The sequence below is a fragment of the Tripterygium wilfordii genome, chromosome 2, assembly GCF_013401445.1.
Source record: "Tripterygium wilfordii isolate XIE 37 chromosome 2, ASM1340144v1, whole genome shotgun sequence".
NCBI lineage: Eukaryota > Viridiplantae > Streptophyta > Magnoliopsida > Celastrales > Celastraceae > Tripterygium > Tripterygium wilfordii.
The window spans coordinates 9,254,393-9,275,553 of NC_052233.1; the positions used below are offsets into that span (position 1 = coordinate 9,254,393).

At 40.7% G+C, this 21,161-nt stretch overlaps 2 protein-coding genes and 1 pseudogene across 2 annotated transcripts; 2 read left to right on the forward strand and 1 right to left on the reverse strand.

Moving 5' to 3' along the window:
- Positions 1 to 949: 949 nt before the first annotated feature.
- On the forward strand, positions 950 to 2,582 carry LOC120006171 (E3 ubiquitin-protein ligase PUB23-like). Its single transcript, XM_038856107.1, has one exon. It carries the CDS (start codon positions 1,046 to 1,048, stop codon positions 2,270 to 2,272), a length of 1,227 nt encoding a protein of 408 aa, XP_038712035.1. The 5' UTR covers positions 950 to 1,045; the 3' UTR covers positions 2,273 to 2,582.
- Positions 2,583 to 5,285: 2,703 nt separating this feature from the next.
- On the forward strand, positions 5,286 to 14,980 carry LOC119982717 (annotated as a pseudogene).
- A 940-nt stretch (positions 14,981 to 15,920) lies between these two features.
- On the reverse strand, positions 15,921 to 21,007 carry LOC120006360 (coiled-coil domain-containing protein R3HCC1L-like). Its single transcript, XM_038856379.1, has 7 exons — positions 20,689 to 21,007; positions 20,504 to 20,601; positions 20,299 to 20,367; positions 19,179 to 19,421; positions 17,957 to 18,118; positions 17,156 to 17,245; positions 15,921 to 16,436 (listed from the first exon to the last, which is right to left on the reverse strand). Exons 1-7 carry the CDS (start codon positions 20,982 to 20,984, stop codon positions 16,246 to 16,248), a joined length of 1,149 nt encoding a protein of 382 aa, XP_038712307.1. The 5' UTR covers positions 20,985 to 21,007; the 3' UTR covers positions 15,921 to 16,245.
- Between the last annotated feature and the right edge of the window lie 154 nt (positions 21,008 to 21,161).

Genomic DNA, 21,161 nt, shown 5'->3' on the forward strand with positions numbered 1-21,161 from the left:
ATAGCAACTCATTGAAAGGTACTACATTTATTTTGTGGATCAACCCAACTGAATTCAAGAAAACATTTACTCTAGCCAACTGTTTAATTAATCAACATTAAATCTGGATAAAGAATAATGGGTTTGTGGTCAGTTGACAAACAACGTAAAATATTGGCCACTTTTTAGATTGCTTCTCATAAAGGGCTAGCACTCTTTAACTACAATTTACGACAACCACTCCATGAGTATGTATGGACCTTGTGATGTAGAAGAGGTCAAGTGGGGCTCAAGAAGATTAGTTCTGACAAAGTTTTTATATTATAATTAGAACGAACGAACTGTGTGAAGTTAACGAAACCAAAAGTCCCATGAATTTGGCAGTTGTATTGGACGGACTGACCAGGTTTTAATATAATGAAACCAGAATTTTGAAGTCGCTGCAGTATCACGAAATGCGTGGGAGCCCCACGAGTCTCACGAGAAGTTGCCGGCACCAGCCATGCAGCATCCATCATCTACTCACACATGGCTCAACAACGAATTTATAATCCATATTTATGTAGAGAGACAAAGTTGAAAGCCCCCAAAAGAATTAGAGCAGTCTTACGGATCCCAATTTTTTTTTTGTTCCAATGATTTCAAATGTTGAGATAGACGCACACGATTTTATATAGATCATGTAAGACCCACAATTTCACTTGAATTATGTGCGTTCTTCTAAGGATGGTATTTTTAAAAGAAATTATAAAATGTTGGAAATGCAAGACCAACGGCTGCCCTAAAGACATAAAGCCCCATTCAACTTCTTTCTTTTATTGCACCGAAAATGCTGCCGTGTCCAAAACTTTGGAAAATCTCCTAATTAAGTTCTCTCAATTTCCGTGTTGACTTTTTACTATTTGCGTGTGTTGAGTTTTTATCATTCTCTCGATTTTCGTCTCCATGTATAAATACTTGCACCCCTCGGCTCTCCCCCCTCACAACTCCAAACAACAAGCCATCTTGGAAATTCATTCAAGTGAGTACGAGTTTCAGCCTTTTGTCTCTCTTTGTTAATTCTTCAATGGATATGGAGCATGAAATCGAGGTTCCTTCGCATTTTCTTTGTCCGATTTCACTTCAACTCATGAGAGATCCAGTGACAGTCTCAACCGGGATAACATACGATAGGGAAAGTATAGAGGAATGGTTATACTCATACAAGCACAACACATGTCCCGTAACCAAACAAGTGTTGTCGAGCGGCATAGATCTAACCCCGAACCACACTCTCCGCCGTCTGATCCAAGCGTGGTGCACTCTCAACGCCTCCTATGGAATCGAACGGATCCCAACTCCAAAGCCACCTGTTGACAAGATCCAAATAACCAAGCTCATCAACGAGGCCAAAAAGTTCCCTCACATGCAGCTCACGTGCGTCCAACAGCTCAGGTCGATTGCTCTCGAAAGTGAGCGGAACAGAAACTGCCTTGAATCTTCCGGTGCAGTCGAGTTCATGGTTTCAATCATGAAGAGGAATATTAATCAAGATCACGACAAGAATTTGAGCGATGAAGCGTTAGGTATTCTTTATCATCTCAAGCTCTCAGAAACTAAGTTGAAGAGTCTGGTAAAAAATGACGGACAATTCTTGGATTCTTTGGTAGAAGTACTGAAAAGTGGAAATTATAGGTGTCGAGCATGCGCTATAATGCTATTGAAGTCCATATTTGAAGTGGCGGATCCGGAAATTTTGATTAGGGTTAAACAAGAAATTTTTGGCGAGATAGTGGGTGTTTTACGAGACCAAATCTCTCATCAAGCATCCAAGGCTGCGCTGAAGCTTCTGGTTGAGATCTGTCCGTGGGGCAGAAACCGAATCAAAGCCGTCAGAGGCGGAGCGGTAGGGACGTTGATTGAGTTACTTCTTGAAGTGAAAGAAAGGAGGGAATGTGAACTGATTTTAGTTGTTTTGAATCAACTTTGCGAGTGCGCGGAGGGGCGTGCAGAGCTGATTAGTCATGGTGCGGGAATAGCGATAGTTTCGAAGAAAATATTGAGAGTTTCTCACTCGGCAAGTGATAGGGCAGTGAAGATTCTGAGCTCAATTTGTAGGTTTTCTGCGACTCCTAGGGTTCTTCAGGAAATGTTGCAAGTTGGTGTTGTGTCCAAGTTGTTTTTTGTGCTTCAAGTGGATGGCAGTTTGAAGACTAAAGATAGGGCAAGAGAGATGCTCAGATTGCATTCTAGGATTTGGAAGAATTCCCCTTGCATTCCTTCTCATATGGTGTCTTCTTATCCATCTTGTTGAGAAACAAGTGTTTTGTTCTTTAATTATTTTTTCATTCTGGCCTCAGATATATATGTATGGATGGTGTATAAAACTCAATTGATTGTGACATATAAGATGTTGTTCTTAGTGGAAATAAGTTTTTTCCAATTATCAGCGGATGAGTCGTGGTTTGAGGTGAAATGTCACTCGAACTCATAGCTAGCTGATTCTCTCTTAAATGTGTTGAGACGCAATAGTTGACTGGATATTTGTGGTAAAGTGTTGTTTCTGTGCGGGCCGCGGTGCCTTGATAATTAGTTCAGGTCAAAATGTTATTGGTATTTTGGAATCAGCAAGCTTTACTGATCATTGTATCGTGCGTTGCAAATGATATAAACTTGTCATGGGAACTGTACGGAAATGCTGCTATATCCACATACACACAATCGTCGATCGTTCCATAATTTTGATAGGCTTTCCTTGTTTGTTTCATCAAGAAATTTAAGGGACCATTCGATCCTCCCTCTCCTAATCTTATCTCCAAAGTGGAATTCCTTCTGGTGTATTAATTTAGGTCGAATTAATTTGAACTACATATGGTTGATTTTTTTTCTATAATCAAATAACTATGCCCGCTCCTCCCTTAGTAGACTTGAGATTGAGAAGCTTCTCAAGCAAAGAACACAATCTTCTTTGTTAAAACGTCTCCTTAACAATCATATATAGTACATGCATGTTAAGATAGAGGGTCCTGGTTGGGTCTTGAGCGATGGGTGTGTTCGGAGGGTTTTTTTTGTCTACGCGCTGAGGTTTGACCAAATTTATCCTGTCGTCAGAGGAAAAAATTCTGTATAGATGGTCCTGATAGCCCAAGTTTAGGCCTATATTAGATGTTTAAAGGAAAAATTTGTATGATATCGTTCTCAGATATGAAAAAAAAAAAAAAAAAAAAGGTGCTCCGAAGGTTTTGTTGGTGTTTTTTCTTGTTTGGTTTGGTTCTCATGTTTTCTTCTCTCCTTTCTTCTTGTCGTGTAACCTCGGTTTTGCTCCATCTAAAGTCAGGGTTTCTAGATATTTTGGAGGCACCCTACTCCTTTAGAAAAAAAGTTGTTGAACAAAAGGTTATATGAAAAAAAAAATAAAAAAAAAGAACAACCCAACAGACACGGTAATTAAACTAGAAAACTATAAGGTATTTCTTGCATTATATAATTAATTGATTCTCACTTCAATTATGAGATTCAACGGTCCAGAAGATGAAAGTCGCACACCCAAAGTTTCTAAAAGTCAACAATTGCTGCTATGGCTCCAGGAGCCAATCAACTCTCTTTCCACATATACATATTGAGCACAGACAAAAGTCAAGATATAGAATTCAGTCAAGTATATGCGCTGCTCGAATGTTTGTTGCGATGAAACCTTTTATATTCTCTTCAATAACATCGATCTTGACGATGAAATCCGTCGATGTATAATGAAAAAAAGTAGAATATGATTTTTTTTTAATACAGTGCTAAGTGTAATAAATCGAATACTCGTGAGAATACTACATAAATACAATCCACATAATTCGAAGAGGTATTGTCCGCTCTAAACTAAAGGTTCGCACGATTTTTATTCTTAAAATGACCATCTTGATAGAAAGGATTTAATCTTTGCTTATTGACTATATTTGTCACTACCCTAACGTTGTGAGATACAAGTGTTAACAGAATGAGAGAGTGATTTTTTAAAATAATAGGCGTTCAAAGCAAAACAATCGATGCAACGAAACTTCTAGATATATTCGAATGTAAATTATCTTTGTTTGTTTTCCTAGTCATACATTTTCTCATTGAACTTTTGTTAGCCAACCATGTTGGTGAATCATGTTTCAATAAAAAAATTGCTTGAGACCCTAAAAAGTGATCTCAAAAGATTTTCTCAATTAATATTGAGTGTTGAATGTTAAGTGAGTCACACATGTATGTTTGTAATCAACGATTATTTTAATGCCACATAAATTTTGGGTTTTTCGGAAGTGATATTTTGGATATGTAGGGTTGTGTTTTAGTTATTGCATGAATTTTCTTTTTAAGTTGACCAATTTACTGTGAACTTTGACTGGACAACCAATAATAGTTAATGCATCGGCAACATGGTGCGTGGTGGGCCGAAGAGGTAAATGTATGGGCCCATTTTACAACTTCAAGGAATTCAAACTTGCTTGTCGTGGCACTTCGGCCGGGAGAGCGAATATACGAAACCCATATCCGTCGCTAGTCGGGATATACTGAATTGACACTAATTTTCTTCTTTCATTGTATACTTGGCTGCCTAAATAAATGTCTTCCAGATGCACCACAATCAAAGTCTAAATCCGTCGCTATTCGCCATTTTGACTACGACTGTTCAAAGTTCAACCAGCGACAGGCAAATGTAGTGTATGTCATGTAACTAAAGCTTTGTTTTAGTTGTAGACAGGGGGTGCAACGATCCGAGCCTTCGTGGAGCTCGGCTCATTAAGAGCTCGTTCGGTTAGTTTAATAAGTCGAGTTCGAATAGCACATTTCTAAATTCGTTTTTGTGCATCGCCCAAGCTCGAACATGAGAACGTTTGACTTGTTAATTTACGTTTGTAACACAAACTCGCTAAATATTCGCGAGATAGCTAGCTCGTTTGTAGTTCATGAACAAACTCTTACAGGTTTATGTAATTGTGTGTTATATTGTCCGTCAATTTGCTCGTTACCTTACTCGTGAATGTGCCCGTGAACACGTTCGTCTATGTTTTACCAAACAAAACTCGTGAACTTTTTTATGAACAAAACTTGAGCTTGTTTACTTGAATGAGCTGGTACATTTAAACAATTAAATGAGTTGGGATCAAAGAACAACTTTAAAGCTCCTTAAAAGCTCAACTCGAGCTCAAACTCGTTAAAAATTTAACCAACCGAATACGAATACCCTTAAAGTCGGCTCGGCTCATTTACACCCCTAGAATGTAGACAATAGGCTTGGACGAAGGTGTGCCCTTTTACAATTACTTTAAAACAATGAATGTTCGTATTTAACCAAAGCTTACAATTATTTTGTTTTTCCTCCTCACATCAGCAACAGGCCAGGCCACTGGATCAATAGGGCGGTAACTATATAGTATATGGACCCAGTTGGACTGGGCTTAGTGTAAGGCATTTTATGGGGCAAAACCGCAAAACTAAATCCAGTTGTGAAATTTGGAGAGCCCAAATAACTCAGCTCAGTATCAGGCCCACTAAATAACATTCGACCCGAAACAGTAAATACAGTTATTGATTGATTGGTTTATTTTGAGCCATTCCGAGCCAACTACACCCTAATTCTGCTAAACCCTTGTTTTGTTCACGATTTTTCAAATTTCGCTGTGTGTGTGAAGCGGCAGAAACGACGAGAAAAACTATGAAGGCAAGCTATAAGCGGCTGAAAGGAAGCGAGAGTTTCGACAAAGGCTGGTATTAGCGACACTCTCGGCTACTCCGATCGTTATCGGGGACATTCGCGCTGAAGAGACATGGCCTGGACTCCGTCCGCACGAAGTCTCTCTCCTCCGCCTCCTTGAGCGTGATGCAAGCAAAGACAGATCTGGAATGGTGTTCAAGAAACAAACCCACAACGCTATTATAGATATGGCAAGATCAGAGAACAACCCAGAAAATATATCGGTATCTGATTACAACAGGAAATAACTGAGAATCACTCCCAGGTGTAGAGAATCACTCTCCACAAGAAGATAAACACAACTAGAATCACTCCAGCTGGAACTAGGACTAGGAAATAACAGGTAAAATAAAGACAAGTTTATCACAACTCCAAAGTGCCTTTCTCCAACGCCTGCTGTCTTAATAAAGCCAAAACCAAAAGTTTAATAAAGCCAAAACCAAAAGTCTCTAAAGGTGGGTCGATCACATGGGCTAGGCATCACAAGTTGTAGTTAGGCCCCACTGAGGAATTGCACCAATTCCCTCCCCGTCTGAAGAAATCAGCTCTGATGATGAACCAGTCACAAACCGCTCTAGGAGACCAGGGTAGGAGGATTGTAGTTGAGCTGCGGTCAACCAAGATGCCTCCGATAATGGTTTGTCACGCCAGGAAACTAGAAACTTATCGTACCCACCACGACGGGTTGACACAAATTGATGGTCCATAATGGCAGCGGGTCCCTCCTCTGGCTCTTGGTGCGATGGAACATTGGGTATAGGGGGGTCCTCCTCTGTTGGGGGAGTGCAAGCTGTGAGATCCTCCACATTAAAGATGGGGCTGATTTTCAGAGCATTAGGGAGATCCACGAGATAAGCATTGGATCCCAAACGTTGTTTGACTTGGTAGGGGCCAGCACGTCGCGCGTGTAATTTATGGTAGGATCCTGGTGAGAAGCGCTCTGCACGAAGGCGAACCAAAACCCAGTCACCCACTTGGAACTCCTCAGCGCGACGGTGGGTGTCTGCGCGCTCCTTGTACTTGTCATTGTTCAAGACTATACGTCGTCTCACTTCCGCGTGCACCGATTTAACATGATCTGCCATTTCCAAGGCTATTTCACTGGGCCGAAGCTTGGTTGGTGGAGGTTGCAAATCTATCGGAGCGCGTGGCTGGAGACCGTAGGCAGCTTCGAAGGGGGAACAGCCAATGGTGCGGTTGCGAGAACTGTTAAAAGTGAATTCTGCTATGGGAAGGACAGAATCCCATATGCCTCCATGATCATGAATGAGACATCTCAACAAGTTACCAAGACTGCGATTCACTACTTCAGTCTGTCCATCGGTTTGGGGGTGGAAAGCACTAGAATATTGGAGTTTGGTGCCCAACTTAATCCATAAAGTCTTCCAAAAGTAACTTACAAACTTGCTGTCACGATCGGACACTAAGCTTAAAGGGAGGCCATGGAGGCGTACAATATCCCGCAGAAACAAAGAAGCTATACGGGAAGCATCATGAGTGCGGCTGCAAGCTGTGAAGTGAGCCATTTTAGAGAATCGATCGACAACCACCATGATAGAGTCATGACCCGCGGCAGTCTTCGGTAACCCTAAAACAAAATCCAAACTCAAATGCTCCCAAGGATGATCAGGGACGGATAATGGTGTGTAAAGCCCGGTATTGTGCTTCCCCCCCTTACTGACTTGGCAAACCCTGCACTGTTTCACCACCTTAGTCACATCCCGTCGCAAACGGGGCCAAAAAAACCTGTCCTCCACCAAAGAAAGAGTCTTGTCAATGCCAAAGTGCCCGGCCAACCCGCCCTCATGAAGTTCGAGGATCAAGAACTCACGAATTGAACCTGCTGGAACACAAAGTCGCAGGTTGCGGAATAAAAACCCATCGTGGAGAACATAATCCCCCGTGGAGGTGGCAAGTCCACTCTTGAGAGTGTCCCATACCTCAGAGAAATCAACATCACCAGTATACTGCTGAGGAAAGTGTTCAAAACTGGTGATAGTAGTCTCCATAGCCACTAGAATATGAGAGCGACGGCTAAGAGCATCCGCGACGCGATTATCTTTTCCGGCCTTATGCTTTATCACGAAGTTAAATTGCTGTAGAAAATCCAGCCACCGCGCATGCCGCGCATTCAGTTTTTGTTGGGATTGGAGATGCTTCAATGAATCGTGATCGGTGAACAAGATGAATTCCCGAAAGACTAAGTAGTGTTTCCAGTGTTTGATAGTCTGAACTAAAGCATATAACTCCATATCATAGGTTGAATAGCGCTTGTGACAATCATTAAGCTTTTCACTGAAGAAAGCAATCGGATGTCCTTGTTGACTGAGAACACCCCCGATACCGATATGGGAAGCATCACAAGCAACTTCAAAAACCTATTCAAAATCAGGCATCCGAAGGATTGGCGCTTGCGTCATGCGAAGCTTAATATCCTGGAAAGCAGCCGCAGCTGTGTCTGACCATTGGAAGTTAGGGGATTTAAGACACTCCGTGAGTGGGGCAACCACTGAACTGAATCCGCGAATAAATCGTCGGTAAAAGGTAGCCAACCCATGGAAGCTTCGGATGTCATGGAGAGTGGATGGAGTAGGCCACTCGAGTATAGCACGGACCTTTTCAGGATCCGCTTCAATGCCATGGTCCGAGATAATAAAACCCAAGAAAGCGACACGCTTCTGGAGAAAAGAACATTTCTGGGGATTTACAAAAAGGTGCTCCTCCTGCAAAACTTGAAAAACAACCCGAAGGTGCTTAATATGCTCATCAACAGTGGTGCTAAAAACAAGAATATCGTCAAAATAAATGACAATAAACTTCCCGATGTAGGCTCGAAAGGTTTGATTCATTAAACGCATGAAAGTACTCGGGGCATTTGACAATCCGAATGGCATGACAAGCCACTCGTAAAGGCCATCACGCGTTTTAAACGCGGTTTTCCACTCGTCACCGGGTCGAATCCGCACTTGGTGATAACCACTCTTGAGATCTATTTTTGAGAAAACTGTAGCACCACCTAATTGATCGGTAAGATCATCCAACTGAGGAATGGGGAAACGATACTTGATTGTGAGCTTGTTGATGGCTCGGCTATCAACACACATGCGCCATGATCCGTCTTTTTTTGGAGTCAATAAGGCGGGTACCGCGCAGGGGCTAGTACTTTCTCTTAGAAACCCTTTGCTTAATAAACCTTCCACTTGTCGGCGCAATTCGACATGCTCCTTTGGGCTCATTCGGTATGCTGGCAGGTTTGGCAAGCTATAACCGGGAATCAAGTCAATCGCATGCTGAATTGATCTCATTGGAGGAAGAGTATTCGGCAGTTCCTCTGGCATCACCTCTGCATACTCATTCAACAATTGTGCTAGATCAGAATTATGTTCAAATGGTTCAACCAAGGAGGGTTGCGAAAGGTGGACTAGTAGCAGCAGACATAGTTGAGACTCTTGGCAGGCCTCTTCAAATTGGGTTAGTGTGAGAACTTTTGAGTCCAGGGAGGGCTCCGTGATAGGTGGGTCCTGACGAGGAGGACTACCCACCTTATTAGCATGGCTAGGTCGCATGGGCTTGAGTATAATCTTGCGCCCATTATCCATGAAGGAGTACGTATTGGCCCTGCCATGGTAGGTAGCATCATGATCATACAACCAGGGACGACCCAACAGGAGATGGCACGCTGTCATCGGAAGAACATCACAGCAAACACTGTCCTTGTATCGGCCAAGAGAAAAGGTAATTACACACTGGCGCTTGACAGGTATCGGCGTGTCATTTACCCAACTAACACGATACGGCGTCGGATGGTCGTTTGTCTCAAGCTTTAGTCGTTTTACCACAGTCTCGGCAATCACATTCATTCCACTACCACTATCAATTATAACATCCAACGCGCCTTTGCCAAACTCAACTCGCGTATGAAAAATGGTAGTGCGCAACCACTCATTTTGGGGTTCTTGGGTTTGCCCTGTTAAAATCCGTCGAATCACACAGCTGGGCAAAGTAGAAGCCTCCAACTCCTCGTCCTCCAGATCGGGTGACTCTTGTTCATCCAATGTCTCCACAGTATCTTGTGTCATATGTAACATATCCCTTTCGCAAATGAGGGCCACCTTGTTGTCTTTGGTGGGGCATAAGACTGCGTAATGGCCCCTACCATTACATTTATAGCATCTAGGACCCATTCGTTCAGTAGTCTTCTCAACAGGCTTACTCAAACTATTAGTACGCAGCGGGGCGATACTAGAGGCCTCAATCTTTCCCCGTGCGTTTCTAGAATCTGGTACGCGGTTCTCAAAGGACAAAGGCCTACTTCGAGGCACTTGTAACTTCAATTGAGTTTCAATCTCTTTCGCAATTTGGTGAGCCTCCTCAAGGCTGGTTATAGAAAGTTGCATTGACAACATGTGCTTCTTTATATCATCATTGAGGCCATTGATGAACCGGGTTAAGGTTTGCTCTTCATCCTCCGTCACCCCACTCCGAACACTGAGATCATGAAATTGGTGAGCATACTCATCCACAGACAGACGATCTTGACGCAGGTTTAGAAGAGCTCTAAATTTCAGCGCCCTATAATTTTTTGGAAGATATTTCCTGTTTAAACGGTCCCTCATAATACCCCAATCGACAATCGCTGGTTGTTGTAGCCGAAGCTGCTGTTCTTCCACATTTAACCACCACACTTTAGCGGCTCCCTTCAACTTAGCCTTGACCAATTGGACCTTAGACCACTCAGGGACACTATACCATTGGAGATACTCTTCCAAGGCTGTCATCCAGTCCTTGAAATCATTGGGTTCCATGTTGCCCGAGAAATCAGCCACTTCAAGCTTAACCCGACGCGAAACATCAGCATACTGATCATAAGGCCTAGAATAGCCCGTGGGCTCAACAAAATCCCGGGACGGACACGTAATAGGATGTGGCTCACCATATGACAGGTGGGGAGCTGGGGTATAGTGGGGTTGGGACTGGTGTGTGGGTCGGTAGGGTGGGCAGTTTAGAGGAGGTGCTGGTGGGGGTGGTCGTACCACAGTAGTCTTCGGCAATGGTGGCCGAAAGTTAGGTGTTTGGTGATGAGTTTGAGGAGGAGGTGGATATTGGTAGGGGGACGAATGATGAGGATGTGGGTAATAGTGGGTTTTGGGGTTTAGTGGTGGGGATGGCTGGATCTGTGGAGGGGGTGGGGGTTGTTGGAACGATGGAGGTGGTGGGAGTTGTGGGGACAGGTTTTGTCTTGGTTGACCGGTCATGGGAGGAGGATCACCACCAAACTGATTAGTTTCAGGTAACAAATCTGGGAGCTCCTCCATAGCCTCAGGACTGGAGGCCCTACTACCTCGGTCGGGAGCGTCTTCCTCAACAGCTGGAAGGTCACCATCAGGTGGGGATTCAACATTATGTAGGGCAGCAGGATAGGTATGTTCCCACAAGGTGTCGACTTTGTCAGATACGAGATCCAGCTTGCGAGACATGGACTCTAACAACTGCTCAATGCGGGACTCGGGAGTCCCATACGCCCTACCACTGCGTGTTGTACTCATGATCATACACACGCGGCCGCTCCGATACCAAAATTGATGCAAGCAAAGACAGATCTGGAATGGTGTTCAAGAAACAAACCCACAACGCTATTATAGATATGGCAAGATCAGAGAACAACCCAGAAAATATATCGGTATCTGATTACAACAGGAAATAACTGAGAATCACTCCCAGGTGTAGAGAATCACTCTCCACAAGAAGATAAACACAACTAGAATCACTCCAGCTGGAACTAGGACTAGGAAATAACAGGTAAAATAAAGACAAGTTTATCACAACTCCAAAGTGCCTTTCTCCAACGCCTGCTGTCTTAATAAAGCCAAAACCAAAAGTTTAATAAAGCCAAAACCAAAAGTCTCTAAAGGTGGGTCGATCACATGGGCTAGGCATCACAAGTTGTAGTTAGGCCCCACTGAGGAATTGCACCAGAGCGAGTCTCCGATGACTGCGTCGTTGAGATTAATGAAACCGGTACTCCTTTCTTGTGCGATACGCAGCGAGCTTCTCGTTCTTGTTTCTTACTTTTGATCCGCTCCCTACAACACTTTGAGATTTGAAGTTTTTTATTTGTTAAATATCTTTTTGCTCCATATATTATGATGTTGCTATCTGTGATTTTGAATTGGTTGAAATGTATGTCGTAGGCACGAAATTGAGGTACAAGCCGGGGATTATAACGGGAGGTAGAAATCTGGTGCACGATTGCGGTGTTAGTCGATCCATTGGCTATTTTTTGGAGCCCTTGATTTTGGTGAGCTTGTTTGGAAAGAAATCTATCACCATTAGGCTTAAAGGTACCCGACTTTTTTTCTAAATTTCTGTTAGATTATGGTTCAGAATGAAGTTCATCACTCATCAGCACGCACTTCTCGTGGTTGAAGATGATGTATCTGCGATGCATCTGTCCTAAGAGCAATTGGTCTTTATCTCTGGGCTTTCATCTTTTTGGGCCTTTAGTTGCTTATTGTATTTGGGCTGGTCTTTACAGTCCCTTTATCCTGTTTGTCTTGGGTCCAATATTGTTGGTCCACTTAGTCTTCTTATTTCAATTATTTATCGTTCTTTTATTAGCCGTTTGGTAATACAAGTTGGATATTTTCCAAATGTTCAGTTCACCTTCTTCTTCTTCCTGATACTCATTCTTCAAACTGGTTTGCTACCATTGACATATTTCCTGTGTTTCTTTTTCACGTTGAAGATGTTCTAGTTTCTTTGTGACGGATCCTTTGACCAAAATATACCCTTATAACACTTTATGTCTCTGAGTGTCTTTGATATGGTTGCGGTTCGGTTTGGAGTATGTTAGAAATACAAAGTCTCACATTGTTTGGGATTGGGTGATGCCAAGTGTTGTGGTATATAAGTGATAGCCCAACCTCACACTTGTGAGGCGCCGTTTTAAGAAGAGAAATCAGTGTTGGCCTAAGACCCAAAGTGGATAATACCTCACACGTTTTGTTGGTTTCCGCGATTCATGTAAGAGCAGTGCTCTCACGAGTATAAAAAGGTTAAAAAAAAAAAAAACAGCCGTGCGCAAGGCTCTCACAGTGGACGATGCTCTCATGACTCGTGAGTCACGAGTATCTGAATCGCTCTTCAAACTCTTTTAAGTAACATGTGTTGATTGTTTTCAGGAATTACAAATGATTCCAAAGATCCATGTGTTGATACTTTCCGTTCAACTACTTTGCCTCTGTTAAAGCGATTTGGAGTACCTTCGGAAGGATTAGAACTGAAAATAGAGAGTCGTGGAGTTCCACCTCGTGGTGGTGGTGAAGTAATTTTGTCAATTCCCATTGTGCAAAGTCTAACAGTGAGTCCTAGTATCTATGTTAGTTAAAATCTGTGCGTATAGGTATTCTTTCTCATTCTCATGGTCTGTTCTTCAGGCGGTATCTTGGATTGATGAAGGAATGGTTAAGAGGATCAGGGGAGTTAGCTTTTCAACTAGAGTGTCTGTACAGTTTGAAAATATTATGATTTATGCAGCTCGTGGTATCTTCAATCGCCTTCTTCCAGATGTTCATATATTTACTGATCATAAAGCTGGTCCACAGGCTGGAAAGTAAGAATCCTGTCTATTGAAGTTATCATCTGGAACTTTGTTTGCAAAATACTTTTGCTCAAAGTTCATTGTATTAGTTTTTCGTTAGCTGATGCAGTGTGTGATTGAATGCCAGCTCTCCTGGTTATGGCATCGCACTTGTTGCGGAAACAACTTCTGGTTGCTTCATTTCTGTGGATACTGCAGTTTCTTATGCTCGAGGAGAGGAAACTGGTGAAATTGAAGAGGATGAGAAGAAAGAGCTGATACCACCAGAGGATACAGGGGTGCAAATTGCTTCAATCCTCCTTGAAGAGATTGAGCAACGGGGAGTGGTGGATTCGACACACCAGGTTTGTGTTGTTAGCATCATTGTCATAAACTGAACAAAGTTTTCTTCTTTATAATTTACATGTACATATTTATTAGGCTCAGATGATGATGACGACCTATTTATTATTCATGTGCTGTTCTAATGCATTACAAATTTCCATCTTGCAAGCATCTCTACTTATAAGGTTACCTGAGGAATGAGGATGCATGATGATTTGTTACAAAATATCCATCGCATTTCTGTTTATCCGGAAGGCATCATGATGGGTTCTGTTGGAAAGCTGTTAAGAAGTACTTTCTATAGTTTTTCAACTTCATTTTGAGATGCCTTTTCTGAATGGAAATAAAGCTGAAGGTGTAACACTAAGGTCCAACTCTTTAAAGAAAAACACTGTCAAATGCCATAACATGATGTGAAAGGATCGAAGGCTAAGGCATTTTTCCTAAAAAGGGACTCATTTGTTGGAGTTTTGATTAATTTCCTTTTGTATTGTTTCTGTCCACTTGACCATACCCACTTCTATGACCTGCCCATTATTTTTTTTCTGTTTCCTTTGTAGGGTTTATTATTTCTCCTATGTTCGCTGTGCCCTCCAGATATTTCAAAAATTCGTGTGGGAAAGCTCTCTACTAATGGAATTGAAACATCAGAGATTTCCTAGGTGTTAAATTTGTCATCAAGCCGGATCCGTCAAGCGAGACAGTTATACTTAAATGTCTTGGATGTGGATTACAGAACCTCTCTAGAAAGATATCGTGATTGAGGACATCTAGTGCTACAAACGACCCTATGGCATCCGGGAGGGGGATACATATACTCTGGTCTCGTCTGTCCAGTAGACTTCAAAATTTTGGTATGATCATGATTCCTCTAATCTATATGGTGATATATGATATTCAGAGTCTCTTTCATAATTTAACACCAGCTCAACACCTTTCTTGGAATGTTTTTGACTTGGATCTGTCTTTCTTAAAGTGCACAGTTTCAGAATCGGTGATGAAGCATCCCATGGAGCTATTGAGATGCCTATATTACTGTTAGAGGTTTGTCAATCCCTGTTCATTACTACATTGGTTGCATGTATAAAGTAAATTCAGGTTGATTTTTGCATAAAAAAAAAAGAAGTAAAATTCAGGTGATTTTGGTAAGCTTGGTCTTTTGTATTCTTGATCACCACTTAATTTTGTATATCAAATTTTCTAGTAAACTTAAAAAAAACTAAATAAGTTTTATGTATAGTGATCGCTGCTATAATCATAAATTATACATTGAAAACAGGTTCCATATTCTTGGACTTGGAATTACTAACGTAAATGTTAAAAGACTTCTTGAGGTCAATTTACTGGCATTAGAATTGAGATGACAACGATCATGTTTACTGTATATGTTTCTATTTTTTTTGATAAGCTATATTATAATTATTCTAACAATTATAGAAAGGAGATTTCGTAAATTTTTTCCTAAAGAAAAAATATTTTGATTATTTCATCAAATAAATAATTTCTCATTTTTTAACGTATGATATTATTTAAATGTGGCACATAGCACGCTCACATGTATATGGTGCATATTACTGGATGTGGTGATTATCAGATTTCTGTAGGATCTTGAAGTGTGGATTGAGGGAGGAGTTTTTTTTTTCAATTATTTTGTTTGGATAATTTTAAAAAAAATTAAAGAAAGTGATTTGTAGAGAATTTGGGTAGATTTCAATAAATTTTTATCGAAATACTCATTAGGAGGACATGGATGGCTAATTTTAAACATCCAAACACGAGAGGTAATAGTATTATACTTTTCACTCCAATCGCCTCAATTCAAGAGATTTGGCCTGGCAAAGGAATAGGCCTGGGCCCTGAACAAGTATCTTAGATTTACGGGCCAGATTGACAGAAGAACTGGGCCTTGATATGTTTACCGACTACAGTTAAGTATGAGTCTAAGCCCGAACCCTCCTGGCCCAACCTTATTTGTCGGGCAGTTTTTGACAAATTAGGCCCAAAAAATTGTATCCCATTTAGCCCAATCCGTCCCAAGAAAATTTTTCGTCAACCTCAGCTCCTAAGTCCCCGACTCCCCGCCAGCCGCCAGGTCGAATCAATTAATACATAAGGGCGAGCAAGGAACATGGCCCAAAAACTTTTAGGCCAGGCCTGGATGAGTAATCAGCCCAACCCATTGGCCCAATGTTCTTTGCGGGCCACGTTTGGATAATTAGGACCAAGTCAATGAATTCTATCTAGCGCAACCTGTTGCGAGCAATTCCTTTCGCCAAGCCCAATTCCTTAGTCCTTGGCACCCTGCAATGTCAATTAAATTAATCCATCAGACTGCAAAACGAACAAGGCTTTTAATACATTTAAGGCAAGGCCAGGCCCGGATTAGTCTAATTCAGCCCAACCCACCTGGCCCATTGGACTTGGCCCCGTCATCTTCTTAGGAACAGCTATGAATCCCCGTCGCCACACTGCTTTTTCTATCATTTCTTACTGGACAGTCCAACCCGTCGAAAACTTTATCAAGTGCCAAAATCTATATCATCTACTTCATCATACAACAAATGTGCTAGAGATGAATATGATCCATATTTAAATCAAAAGACGAAGCATAAGAGAGATACAAGAGTAATTTTTAATCATCACCCCAAGCTTCATCTCTCAATTTTTGCCTCGTAGTAATGCGATTCTTTCTAGCTTCTTCCTGGCTTTTTAGGTCTCGGGAGCCAAAAGCTGTAGAAGAAAACTTCAATCCCATTCCTTGGGCAATCAACCTTTCAGCAGTTCTCACTGATGTCTGTGGCCTTTGACAAGGAGGTTCCAAATCTTAAAAGTAAACAACATACATTCAGCGTCAGTTATTCAGTATCAACAATCAGTCCAGTCAGATCAAAGACAAGGATAACCTACAACTGGCCTAAAATGAAGGAGGAAAAGCAAAAGATACTAGTTTGAGAAGATATCGACGGCTGACTATTACACTGGGATCTTTAATTTTCACCATTAAATTTTGAAATTCGAATTAGCTGAAAATAAGTAATTAAACCCTGTACTGCGTGTCTCCGCAAAAGAAATTCTTCCATTCAAGTGATCTCTCCATAAAAAGTAATAATGAATGAACCATGCTCCGTCTGTTGGCCAAAAGGGATATGTTGAGTATTATGTCTATATCAGTGACTACCAGATAAGAAGACTTAACGATGCAGCAAAATCTACAGATGAGGATAGTTAACAATGCAGCAAAATCGGATCAGGCAAAAGAATTAAGCAGGAGTTTCTAGAGAAGCATACTGAATAAATCAGAAGCCACTCGTACCATAACCCTGGAGCTGATAAGGGGAAGCCTACAATCTAAAATCTAAATATGAGTATTGATGGATTTTCACTATTCCATTTAAAACCGATTGCGTCAACAGAGAATTTCAGAGAAGGGATTCAGAGTGATGCCACGGCATGAAATTACTGCCACTATAAGAGAGCGAAGATGGCAGATCTTTTGTATGTAAATTGGAATTTATACAGAATGCTGAAAGATAAGAAGCTACCTCCTGATGAGATTGAGCTCATGAGGATATCATTCTCATCGAGTATACGTACTGCGAACGGACATTGAACAGAGTTGAACGCCTCAAGAGCTACATAGAAGAATAAGATTGTCAATCAACCAAATTTGCAGCAGGATAATAACCAGTGTTAAGAAAATCAAGTGAGATGAGATGATTGAGTAGACAATAATGAGTACCTTTACATATCCAAGCTTAGCTTTTAAGCATCGAAAGCTTTTTTCTATGAAATATAGTGACACTCATCTATTGCAATATTGTTTATTTGTTTAATATCAACTGAATGCACCAAGTAGTTCATGTGCCATTAACAAAAGTGATATATAGGATAAAAGCCGAACCAACTCCGCATGGTGCATGAGTAGAAGCAGATGGAAATTCTTATTAGCCAGAAGAAAAGGGATCCATATGCCAACTACTGAGATAATATAGCAGCAAACCACAACCCTCAGTTTTGTTTGATATAAAAGAAAACGGATAAAACTCCTTTTCAGCTAAAATGAAAATGGATCTAGAATACCAGATTCCACATCATCAAGGCTATCATAAGAATTTCCAACTTATCAAGCCAACAAAGTTAGAATTCCAAGTCAATAAACACTTTTTCCAATTAATTTGACCCCATCTGCATACCATTAAGACACTACACGGGATCATTCTCAACAAATAACGACGACTTCCTATATGAAAAAAATAACCAGGAAATGAGGTACTAACAATATTTAACTGGTTTTATAGATTTAACATCGTGTAACTGATAAAAATAGTAAAAACTGTAATTACCAATTGATGGTGTTCTAAATACAGCAAGGGCTGTCGTGTCATTGACCCAACGAATAGCGAACCCACGATCGCTGAACTCCTGAAAAAGCTTCTCCAGATCAAATGTGCTCATAGTTGGAGAAAAATCGGCCAAAACGAGAACATGTTTGGTACCATATTTTGCTGTATTCAAAAAGAAAAAAAAAATCAGACCTTTCAAATTATTTACATACAAGAACACAATAATATTCAAGCCTCCAACCTGAAGATCATGCCTATTATTGATGGCAGTCTCTTCTCTTGTTGTAGTCATGAAACAAATTCTGTCTCTCTTTTTGGTTATGTTTTTAAATTTTTAAAAAATAGATATGTCGCAGGCACCAAGGGGGTGCCACCTAAGAGATACAAAGAAGATAAATCCATCAATTCTCTAAGGTAAAATACACTGAAAACACAAAACACGCCCATGAGTACCAGAACCCAAGAGCACTAAATCAACTGTCTGGAATATATCCCAATTGAGACTCAATGCCTTAGAAAGGTCTCTCAGTTTAAGGTTCCTTTGTGTCACTTAAAGGTATTTAAAACAACAGAGGGAGAACAAAAAGGAACACTAAGGTAAAGATGAATGTCCTTCAGCAATACAAGGCAAAATTTCCAACAGATAGAATGGTTTTCGAAATGTTTGTGTTCCTAGAATTTCATATCATCTCGATCTAGCTCAGTCACAAAGTATATAGATTCTATCATACATGGGAAGAGGCACGCAGTCGAGAAAAATATATCAGAACACTCATCAATATAAAAGGGCAGGACACATTATTGGCATGAGCATGGAATAAACTCAAAAGCAATTACCATATACTCTTCTGTTTTCCGAAAACTCCCTGCCTGTAATTTATTCCAAAGCATAAACAATATATAGTGTACATCAACATGCTATACACAAGTCCGGTAATGTGCACTATATTTAAGAAGTATATTTTTTAGAGCATCCCAAATTGAAAGAGAAGAAGAAAGTGTATTTTCAGGAATATAACTAAACAATGCACTGGAAAAAAAAGTAAGTCGTGAAACTGATAACACTGTCCACCAAAATATAGCATCATCACTTAAACTAAGAAACAAACAGCTCCAAAGGGTAAATTAGCTTATTAAAAACAAGGAGTGAAACGAATTTAAGAACATCATAGATTTATATGTATGAAAACTGATTCAAACTGAGTGAGAGCAAATGGCTTACAGTGTTTTAGTGGAGTGTTCTCCTCTTTTAGACTGGAAACACTTTCAGTGTTTACATCATCAAGAATAGAGTAATCAACTGGTTGTTCACTATACAATTCGTGTTTCGTGTATGCAAATGTACCCCTTCCACGTCGCTTAGGGGTCTGACTTTTGGTTTCTTCTAATGTAAGATTTGATACTCCAGGTAAGCATTGTGAGGAAAGCAATTCTTCAGGATCACGATCTGCAATAGCCTCCCAATCTGTGGTTTTCACAAAACCATTTACTTCACAAAAATCTAACTCCTTAATTGTGAAAAACAATGAATTAAAATTTCAAAGCCTCAAAGGTATGAGTTTAAGAACTTCAAATCACCACTAACAAGTAATCTAAATAGACAAAAAGCAGTTACGTTGTGGTTCTTAAGTGCACCTAACAATGGAAGACCAATAGAATTGAAAGAGTTTAGCTTATGTAACAGCATTACAATAGAACTGAAAGAGTTTAGCCAAGTCATTATTACAAAATCAAAACCCTAAAAAACTGCAGCAATATTACAACTACAAGTGATGATGCCAGGACTTGAATTTTTATTGATAATGCAACTTCTATTTCTTTTTCGCCTCTTCAAAAAATTCCATCAACTACATGGAAAATCCCTAATCAATCATAAAATAATCTGTGGTTTTCTTTTAATTCTGGTTATTCTCCCGCTTCTGGCAACTAACTGGTGGTTCTAATGCTCTAGCCAAAAATACTGCAGCTAACCCTTCTTATTGCAGGAGAAAATCAGCATTAAATCCTAAATTAGTATGCGAACAGATATTAAATATGAAACAACACAAATAGCATAAGATATTTTTTCCAGGGGGAGCATAGGCAGCTTTAAGATTTTCAGCCAAGAAGTCTAGGCATATTTACTGATAATGTTTGTGAAGACTTCAATGATTTGAATTCATACACTCGAATTGTGAAGACTAGTCTTATATTCCAAGAAAGATTTCATCACAAAGCATTAACGATTCTCCTGATGTCAGAAGGGCTAAATAATGTGGTAAACTAGGCTTTGACAATGGTATACGCAGTAAACTGGAAGTAATCAACAACAAAGACAAAAGCAAAGAGCAATGGCAATCTACCCTCTTCTGCAGCCCCGTCATCTGTAGTCTCTTCATAATTCGGATCGCCAGTTGATCTTACACGATGTCCTTTTACAACGAACAGAAGGACAAAGACAAAGATCTCAGCAACATTAACGAAGGTAACACATATGGCGATATTATAACTAATAGACTGCAAACGTAAGATAAAAAGGCTAAAAAACACAAGGAAATAAAACTGTACCATCACCAGAGACCGATAAATTATTGCAATCCAAACCAACACCAGAGGACGATGCCTCATCTTCTTTTCTCGAATCTTCGTCCACATTCTGTACAGAACTGAGAAAAAACACACGAAACATATAGTTTAGGGTGTCGAAGATCTAAACCAAAAGGGGGGATTAAAAAAAGGAATGAGAGGAGTACCTGGAATGGCGGTTGCGGATGGCGCGTTGTTTGAGCACGGAAGCGCGAGAGAGTAGTTCGTCCGATTTGAGTGAGAATGATCTGGAGGAGTAGAGTTTAGCCAGGTCAGTGAGAGCGGACGCCAGTAAGAGATCCGCCGTCTCGGAATGTGTTAGGGTTTCGAGCTTCAAAACGACCGACTCGAGCAGAGCGATAGCCTGCTCAGAGTCACCGGAAGCCAACAGATCCTCCACCCGCTCACTCCAATTTTGGTGATTGGGGTTTTCGTTAGTTCCTTCTTCTACTGGTTTTTCCATTGTGACCGACTTTGATCGATCTATTCGTCGTTGTAGTCTACTGACTCGAATAAATATTTCATTTTTCAACTATTTTATTGGCCTGGACTTTAACGCAGCATAAAAAAGCCCACTACTGGGCCTTGTGTTGGCCCAGATTTCATTTAGTAACTAATTTGGTATTTTCTGTTCCTAACA

What these genes read in the sequence shown, in the direction of transcription:
- LOC120006171 (XM_038856107.1), top strand. Translation starts at nt 1,046, where the DNA reads ATGGATATGGAGCATGAAATCGAGGTTCCTTCGCATTTTCTTTGTCCG.
- LOC120006360 (XM_038856379.1), bottom strand. Translation starts at nt 20,984, where the DNA reads ATGGAAAAACCAGTAGAAGAAGGAACTAACGAAAACCCCAATCACCAA. An exon ending in TTTATCGGTCTCTGGTGATG is followed by an intron (nt 20,368 to 20,503) that starts GTACAGTTTTAT and finishes TCGTTGTAAAAG; the next exon opens with GACATCGTGTAAGATCAACT. An exon ending in TGACGGGGCTGCAGAAGAGG is followed by an intron (nt 19,422 to 20,298) that starts GTAGATTGCCAT and finishes TGAAAACCACAG; the next exon opens with ATTGGGAGGCTATTGCAGAT.